This window comes from Rhipicephalus sanguineus, chromosome 2, assembly GCF_013339695.2.
Source record: "Rhipicephalus sanguineus isolate Rsan-2018 chromosome 2, BIME_Rsan_1.4, whole genome shotgun sequence".
Taxonomy (NCBI): domain Eukaryota; kingdom Metazoa; phylum Arthropoda; class Arachnida; order Ixodida; family Ixodidae; genus Rhipicephalus; species Rhipicephalus sanguineus.
The window spans coordinates 37718645-37728074 of record NC_051177.1 but is presented as its reverse complement, the minus strand read 5'-3'; the positions used below and the strand labels follow the sequence as shown (position 1 = coordinate 37728074).

The 9430-nt window shown below is 42.2% G+C and overlaps 1 protein-coding gene across 1 annotated transcript in view; it reads left to right on the top strand.

Annotated features, from left to right (window-relative positions):
- Positions 1-1507: 1507 nt before the first annotated feature.
- The window catches only part of LOC119382778 (Hermansky-Pudlak syndrome 5 protein homolog), a 43763-nt gene continuing 35840 nt past the window's right edge, over positions 1508-9430 (top strand). The window contains exons 1-6 of the mRNA XM_037650627.2: positions 1508-1654; positions 2619-2845; positions 4013-4123; positions 5488-5549; positions 7479-7665; positions 9137-9267. Of these exons, the coding sequence (XP_037506555.1) occupies positions 2738-2845; positions 4013-4123; positions 5488-5549; positions 7479-7665; positions 9137-9267 (599 nt within the window). The 5' untranslated portion in view covers positions 1508-1654; positions 2619-2737. The remainder of the gene's footprint in view (positions 1655-2618; positions 2846-4012; positions 4124-5487; positions 5550-7478; positions 7666-9136; positions 9268-9430) is intronic.

Below are 9430 nucleotides of genomic sequence, written 5' to 3'. Positions count from 1 at the left end.
TTTTTTAAATGCATTTGGAGAGATGCTATATATATTGCCACATACGGCTAGTTTACAGCAGTTCAAATTTCTAAAGACCATATGAAACATTTAGTTAAAGAAAGAGATATAAAAGGAAATGCAGGGATGTCTGCTCAGTCTTTATCACACTTGGAGACACCCTCATATTAAGAAAATGTGAAGGAAAATAGAAGTTCAGATAGGAGCTAGTTTACAGCTATTCTTCATTAAAAAGAAACATTTAGTTAAAAATGTATTTATATGTAGAGGCAAAATATATTGCCACATACGGCTTAGCAGACTGGTGACTAGCATAGAAACTATTTCTTCAGGTTACACACCAACGTGCAGGCTCTGTGCAGTGCTAAAATTTGAGGACTCAACATCCACTTCAACTTGAGTACTTCCAAGAGTTTCAGCTTTGAGCACATTTAGTAATGTACCTTTGCACAGAGAAAGATTTTTAAAATTGCAGCTAGTAACTCAAGCTCGAGTAAACAGTGCCAATTTCCTGCGCGATTGTTGTGGGTTAATTGCACTCACTTTGGACCAATGACAATGCTTCACAAAGGCTATCATGCCTGCGTTTTATTACTATGTAGGATGCCAAAGCCTGGCTGCAGATTGTTGCTAGGAATACTTGAAATGTAGCAAATCCGTAGAAGGAAACCTATATCGTGCTACCAAGCTTCTGTTTAGTATGTGGAGCAGCATTTGTTCATGTAGGTATATTCTAGGGATTGTAATGCAGGTATCAAGTGCATTCTGTGGACATCTTTTCACTCGTACCGTGTGCTGCTTTCGATTGCATTGAACAATGTTAGAAGGTGCTCCTTTCTCTCTGCACACCAGCATAACATTTTTATTGTTATTTCCCCTCTGCCTCGTGCTCTATTTCATAAGCATCTTGATTTCACAAGAATATCTCGAAAATTCGTGTATCAGCACTGAGCCGGCTCAAAAGTTTGAATTTCCGGCTTCTGCAATGGAATCATTCATCCATCCTCCCTTGTCTCACTGTTATTTCAAAGCGCGAATTCTTGCGCAAACAAAATGAGCTCCTGAATTATGTGTCACCATCCTTGAAGCTTGAGCAGTGGAGACGTGGTGTAGTCAGGATTTTAATTCGGTTGAAGTGAGTTAACGAACCGACCACTGGCATAAGGCAACGCACATTTAAGAGACTGCCACATATTGTAAGCGGATTAACGACGGCACAGTACACTCGGCACAGTACACTCGTACTGACGTGCTGATAAAACGCATATCTTCCGCAACAATCAGCCTTCTACTCCCTCTAAAATTGCACCATGTTACATCTGCATGAGTGTATATCTGCTAAAATAACACCGCCATCATAACAAAACGTTTAGTCATTTCATTATAGCATAGAGTCGCTTCTAAAGCGCACAAGCTAGTCGCGCTCAAACCAGCCTCACCTTGCATCCACTCGAAAGCGAAACCGAAACTTCTGGTTTTTTACGTGCACTCGATGGAGCCACTTGTGCTCATCGTTATGGATGGCTGTCATGGATGTGAACCTAAGCGGGCTGATCTCGAGGATAAACCTAAGGATTTAGGGTGGATTACCATGGAATAATGTACCACCGCTGTCTATGGACCAACTCGCAACTCTGCAGCATCGTTTTGAACGGTAAGGCTTCCGATTGTTTTCGGACCATCACAATTCGAATTCTCATTAATAGGCTTAAATGCTCGTGCGTTAAGCTTGTTTTCGCTTTCCGTTGCGTTTCCCTGCTGGTTTTTAGCGTGCATTCATGATGGCTCGAGTACTGTGCTCGAGATCTACACCGTAAATCACCTGAGAAGACTCCGTGCGCGCGCGGGGAAGTTAACTTTACGCAACTACGATGTTATTTACCGTTATCTACAGAAAGTTGTTACGGTTTGAGATATTAGTTTCCAGACGTGGTAGTTTCTACGTTTGAGCATTCGCTTGAACAGGCCAAAGCTATCAGCCCTCTAATTATTGTTGTTATTTTCTCCACCCTGTTGACATGGCCAGTAACATGATATACATGGCGAGTTCGTCTAATGCATCGAATTTCGTGCACCAGCTGTCCATCCGTTGTTTCTCTACAAGTAACGATGTAACCGCTGTCTGAAACTTTTTATTGAATAATTCCAAATTTCAGGCTTGAGTGACTCATTCTACAGGGCTGATACCTCATAAAAATTAGGTGAAATACCTTAAACCTGTGTTTCATGCGGACACGTATAACACCATCGTGCTGACCAAATAGCCGTCTATCGTACATCAAGTCGATTCGATGTGTTACCTGCTACCAGACAAAGCATATGCGTACAAGTGTTCACTCGCTGGTGTGTTTCAATTTTTTGTCAAATAAAATGGTTGTCGCGTTCGCAAGGACAACGTAGTTCTTCAGCGGAAGCCGCGGCTGTAATCTATAGTCGGCATGCATTGTTCTACCTGCAGCCCTGTTGCTCTAAATATAGAACTCTTTCTCGGATACGTATTGTTTTGAGCAGCTAAACTACAGCGTTTGGCAAACATGAAAACCGCAATCGATGATAGTCCCTTTGCAGACATAGCAATGATCCTGACGGCAGTCCTCTGCATCTGGTCGTTTTTACAGAAACACACATTTGACAGTATGGCCTGCACTGTGCCAGTGACAAGGAGTAACCATGTGTGGACCCCTGTGTCCTAGTGCCAAGTGGTCAGGCTGTGCCGCAGCTTACCTAGCCAAAGCGCATGGCCGAAGGTGGAGTCGAGCTAACCTCACAGGCACCCTATGTACTGGCAGAGTACCAGTCGCTTGATGGCATCCTTGCTCCGATCAGAAACCTCACTAGGGTCAAGGTAAGTCTTCCCTCTTCACGTCATTATTTTTCGGCCAGGTGCACGGCAGATCCACGTTCCAATCCATGTTCTCATTACCTGCAAGACTCACCTAAGCACTCATTGAGACTAATACCGGTGTCACACGGGCACTTTTGATCACAATTAGGGCCAATCCAGATTGAAATTCTTGATCGCGATCAACAGTGGTTGTTGCTACACGGTCCAAACTAATCTGGATCGAGTTTGGCTCATACGTCGGTCAAATCGCAGTCACGGAGCCAGATCTCAATGTGCAGATCACAATTGCCGTGATCCTGATCGGACCTGATCGCAATTAAAACTGACCGTGTAGCAGCAGCTGATCCAGATCAGCCCTGATCGCAATCAAAATTGCCTGTGTGACACCGGTATACATCGTTCTAAACCAGTCCTCCAACCATTAAGTCGTGTTAACGTTCGCAAACACTCCCTTTTTCCATCGGCTATCTCTCACTGGAATAATTTATCTAATGATATTGTGTGTTGCAGTACGACTGACTCGTTAATGAACATCATCCAGTGTACTGAATTTTCACTGTGAATCTTTTGGCAATGTATGTATTTTCTTGTATTCATGTGCCCACTCCTGCATGAGCCATGAAGGGCCTGCAGTATAATAAAATAAAAAAATGAAACCACTAGATATGGTCCAAAGCTCACTGTTTTATTTATGACTTCAAGCTTACTTAGGCAGGTTTGGGGAAATGCAGCTGAGCTGAGATTCCTAGGAATTGTTTGCAGATTAGTTTATGTATGCAAAAATGCAACTCCATACTTCAGCATATCGCAAGCATCAGTACTGCATGTAGTTCAGGCATCTGTGTCACAACCTCAAAGCAGAGAAAACACAGAGGGGCTATCTGTGATTGAGAGCAAAGTAATTTCTAGAGATGTATCAAATAACAGGGAAAACCAGAATGCATTTATATGGTAACCTAGTTATACTATATAGATTAAGCAGATGTAAATATTTTGTGGTAACCAGCCTGTTGGTATTCCTGTTTTGGTGTTGCGCACCTCTTGCTTTTTGTGTTTTATGTAAAGAAAACAACAATATTATTGACTGTAAAAGTTTTATATTGCAGTGTTAGTATATCAATCAATATATTTTTTTAATGTTTCACTGGTTGTTTGTTCTCTGCACAGTATGCCTGCTTTGACGCTTCCAAGCGGTACCTTGCCTTTGGGGCTACAACTGGAGATGTGTTCATGTTCCATCGAGACACCACTGCATACATTACTACAATCACAAACAAGGTTAGGGCTGTGAAAATCATTCTTCTTCACTTAACCAATCTGTTATATTGATGACTTGAATAAGAAATTGCAGCACTGCATTCACTTTCGCTCTTGAAGTCAATGCTTTACATTCGCAATCCATTTTTCAAATTTGTCATTTAGTATGACCTTTAGTTCTCTTGAAATCTTCATTTCATGTGAACCGCAAAAATCGAAACTTTCTCCTGAGCAAGGAAACCAGAGACGAGTAACATAATGCCAACTTAACGTATAATTTGCTCAGTTAGAGCTGTCATACCTTCATCTTTATAGTAAAATAACGTAATTTCTCTCAGTCCATTTATTAGCGGACAAGAGGTTTATTTCTATATATGTTATAATGGTGGAATCGAACAACTGTAACTTATGCTTTTATGGTACAGGCTGTTGCACTTTTTGCTTGTTGTACGCTTATTTCAACCCCAAATATGTGTATGCATATTCTTTGCAACTTAATTCTCTAGTTAGAGGATTCTCCTTTAATGTGGTCAGGCTCTCATGTTTGGCAGTATGACTCATCTTTTCTGAAAGCAGCTGTGGACCCCTATTGCTTCATATACTGTTTCTTTTTCCTATTGTTTAAGAGAGACAAAGAGGGGTTGGAATTTTTTGTTTTTTGTCTCACGCATGCAAGCTGTGAGCATACTTAAAATGCAAATCTATTCTTATTTCACACATGTGCTTACATAGATGCCACCTGCATCTTTCTTCTGCTCTTCTCACGATTTTTTTGCAGTAGTAGCAGTTAACTTTTTGTAAGTCATTGCTGTCATCAGTTATGCTGACCTGGTATACATGATTGAATGCAATACAAGTAGAGCTAAGTGATCGATCAAATAACTTTCTGGTGACTCAAGTTGTAATGCATGTTTTTCTTTTATCAGTACATTGGTTTAAACTCATTGGACTGATTAAGTCACACACTTGCTCACTAAAAATATTCTCTGTTAATTTTTTTTCTTTATTATGTAGCTACTAACTACGAAATCATGGCACAGGTCCAGAAAGTTAATTATGTATCTTTATGAAACCACTTGAAAGCACATTGTATTTCAGCATGATATTTGTAACATGCTATGCAGGTTAAACTTTTTTCTGCTTTTGCAGCTTAGAGCTGCTTTTTCATGCCGCGACTTTGCTTTGAGACAAATTTATGTATAATTTCCAGGAATAAGATGTACGAGGAATGCAGTTTCAAAAACACGGCAAAATGTTGTGATATTTCATTTCTAAGGGTTTTGCAGTGCCATTGCTTTCAGTGCGCCAAGATGAGTTTGCGAGTGATTATTATGAATGAGATACGTAAAAAGGCTTGCAATCAGAGATATGCATTTCTTTTTTAGGAGGGTGCAGTGTCACAGGTTGCCCTGGCACCAGACGACTTTGTCCTCGGCATCGCCACTAGGTGTGTAAAGCCATTTTGCGTTCTTGAGTTTGTGAAACAGTATGCACACCACAGGGCCATTTAACAGGGCCATTTGAAGCACTGTTCCTTCCTTACAAATAAATCCTCATAAGGCATTCAAGTTAACAGATCGATAGAGTTCCATAAAGACATGTTTTTGATTCAATTTTTGTGTTTTACTAGGCTTTTACTTTGTTTCTTTGTTTGTGTGGGCACAATAGCCATGCTGCCATACTGAGCACAGTGCGACTGTTATTCTGTACATTACATTTTTCAGATTTTCTCATTAAATGCATGCACTCTTGCTAGCATCCCTAACATCATAACTAGGTAAACGCTTCAAAAGGCTCAGGGAGAAGACTCAGTGACTGCACAGTTATTCTTGCAGAGTTATTTATTCGTCATTTATTTGCTTTCTTTTTCTCCAAGTGTTCCAGCTGGCACTTGTTCTAATTTTACCTTACTCACTAAGTTTGACAAATAGAGCAGTGATTATAGAGCAGTGATAAGTAGAGCTGTGCAAATAGCAAAATTTTGGGTGCGAAGCGAATTCGAGTATTGAAGTGTGAGTGCGAATCGAATTGAATATTTTGCGAATATTTCTACAATGTTTCTCGAATACTTCGAAGCGAAATTGCAGAAAAAAAAGTTGGACAGGATTCCTAAGCATATTCTTATGAGATAGCAACATGAAAGTGTTTCTTTTCACTAGGTTGATGAAGCACTGGCGGGGTGGTGTTTCATAGTTGTCTTATCAAGAATGAGGCAATGTAGACGCCGAATTGTATTTATGTACATGATTTGGTGCAATCAAAGTGTTGCCGACAACACTTTACACGTGATAGGCAAAGATGCCATTTCCTCAGCCTCTCCTCCTCTTTCAACTTCTGTAGAAGCCCAACTGATGTGGCGGACAAGGGTGTGCTCCCTTCAAGTCCGGAGTTCCAAATCTGCCTCGTAGACGTTGATATATAAAAACACCTGATATTTTGGATGCTAAAAAGCTTCGGCTTCCGATTTTTCGGACCTCTTGCCCAAATTTCAGGTCCAAAACAGTATTAATTGAGCCCCCACCTCTGCCGCATCTTTCATCTCCATGTTGGAACCAGCGTTTTCTTGAGTTTGTACATTTGCGACCATAGCAGAGCTTGAAAGGCAGCTTCGCCGCAATATTGGGGTGTGATGAGGTGAAGCATATTGAAAATCTAGGGCCCACTTCCAATCGGACGTTGACTGTGTCTTGGCTAAGTTAGACCGTAACGGAGCTTGAAAGGCAGCTTTGCCGCAATACCGGGGTGTGATGAGGTGAAGCATATTGAAAATCTAGGGACCACTTCCAATTGGACGTTGACTGTCTCTTGGCACAGTTCGACCGTAACGGAGCTTAAAAGGCAGCTTTGCCGCAATACGAGAGTGTAATGAGGTGAAGCATATTGAAAATTTGAAGGGGTCACTTTCAATCTGACGTTGACTGTATTTGTTTTTTTGAGTTCGAATAGTTCGAATAGTAAAATTCCAGTGCGAATCGAATCGAATAGCAAACACTATTCGAAAAATATCCGAAATTTCGAATATTCCCACACCCCTAGTGATAAGGTATCAAAGGCTTCCTACTGAAACTTTTTGTATCCCATTCCAATAATTCCATATGTTTTCTTACGGAATCCATGTTTTTCATGTATTTTGCATATATTTTCCATATATTTCTGTAAGAATCTTGTGGAAACATACAGAATTATTGGAATGGTATACGGAACATTTTCATAAGGCTCCTTATGTCTAATTTGGTAATGCAACATAGTTTGCATGTTGATGCGCACATATTTTACATATGTGCACATCACATGTTTAAAATTGTGTATGCTCCATAGTACTTCTCAGCTATCGACATTATCTAACAGATGTGACACTCATTGCGCGTATTTACAGTCGTGGGCACGTTGTCGTCCTGGAGCACAATGCCAGGAGACCCACCGTGCAGGCACAGAGGCTGCAGTTGTCTTTTGAGCACAAGGGAAGTGTGGTCACATGTCTGGAGTGGAACGGTGTGGGAACCCGACTCTTTGTCGCTGACAATACCGGAAAAGTCTCCGTCCTCAATGTGTCTACATCCAAGGTACGTTCATGTAGAACCCAGCTTCTGCCTCACAGTGCAATTACGCTATCTCTTGCACATGCTAAATATAAGGGGCTAACTCTCGATAAAACCCATCACACTAAGCGATTCATTGCTAGACATTTACATCTGGTTGCTCATCGTACCTTCGCTCAAAGGATCTATTCGTTCTGAATCAATGGTTAGACCTGCATTACACACCATTAGTTCGCGTTTTAATTTCATATTCATATTTTAAAAGGGTTGACGCTTGGGCAAGTTGGTGTGGATTCATTTCTAAATGTTCTACACATGTTGTGTGCCCCTTCCAGGCTATTTGTCTGCCATAGTTCATAGGGCACCTAGCATAAAAAATTAAACCATCTCCCATTAAAGGGAACCATGTGGGGATGCGAAGCAGCGCATGGGTCGACTTAAAGTTTTGTTCATCACGGGCACCTTGCCCGATGCTAACACGTCCTTGCAAGTGAAGCACACCATGAATTCACTGTAGTTGCTGTTGCTGTTACTTGCCCCGAACTCTTGTTGGAGCATGCCACGCAGATTCATCGCGCGTCTGCAGAATCTTGTTCCCCAACGCCATCACGTGATTTCTGAGAGAGTGTAAAAGGGAGAGGCCACAGCGTCTTACCCAGCCCCTTACACAGGCCCGAACGCGCTAGCACGTGCCAGCGCGTTCGGACTACGATACAATGTGTTGGTTCATTGCGCGTCTGCAGAATCTCGTTCCCCGACGCCATCACATGATTGCTGAGAAAGTGTAAGGGGGAGAGGCCACAGCGTCTTACCCAGCCCCTTACACAGGCCTGAATGCGCTAGCGTGTGCCAGCACACATGGTTTTGTCTGCGTTACGCCAAGCTAGGACAGCATACGGCAGCCCGGGCCCCTAAAGTGCTCTGCATGTGTCATCATCAAGGCGGTCGTAGAACAAGAGAAAGAAGACTTCTCCTTGGCGCGAGCGCGCACTCAGATGGCTGTGCTAGGTGGTAGAAAGCGGACGGTCGCCAATGGAACTACAGACACAGCCCAGCGAAAAAGCTGCTTCGCATCTAAAAACAGGGGATGACACCTGTTGCCCAACCCCCACTTCACAGTCACGAGTGTGTCCTATCAGAAGAAAAAGTACTGATAACCCAATTGATAACCACTGTAAAGAGAAAAGAAAAGATGACTAACACTGGTATCCAGCCGGCAGCCACTTTTAGCATCACAGAAGTTGCTTTGATGCATCTCCAGTAGATATATGTGGCAGCTTTATGTGAGCACATGCTTTCCACATTAAGCAGCACACAAATGTCTCACAAAAGAACTTTAGGCGTCAATATGGGGGACAGCTTGCGTTTCCGTAGGAAAACTTGTAGCTTCTTCAAGCGTCAGTTCATGCTCGCTACTATGTGAAATGCTTCTTTTGCAAAGGACATGTGTCATTAGGGTCGTGGCCTCTAACGTGCATTCGCTTTTCTCTCGCAGGCCAAGAGTCTGTTCCAGTCGCCACCGAGCACCCTGATGCGCTTAGACTCGAAAGTTGTGCAACTGAACTTTGTGCAAGATCGGCTGCTCGCTTCAACACTGACGAGGTGTTATCTTGGTGATACAATCAGGTAGGCTGTTCGGCAGTGTGTGTTCACTGCATTGGCAACTGCCTTTTACCTTAGTAGTTCCTGCAGAAACATACTTTCTAACTTTTTGTACAAGAAAGCCTTTCTGTAAAAGTGAGAGGCTTATGGAGAATCTCTATCGAAAGATGTTATATTTTGTGGCAGT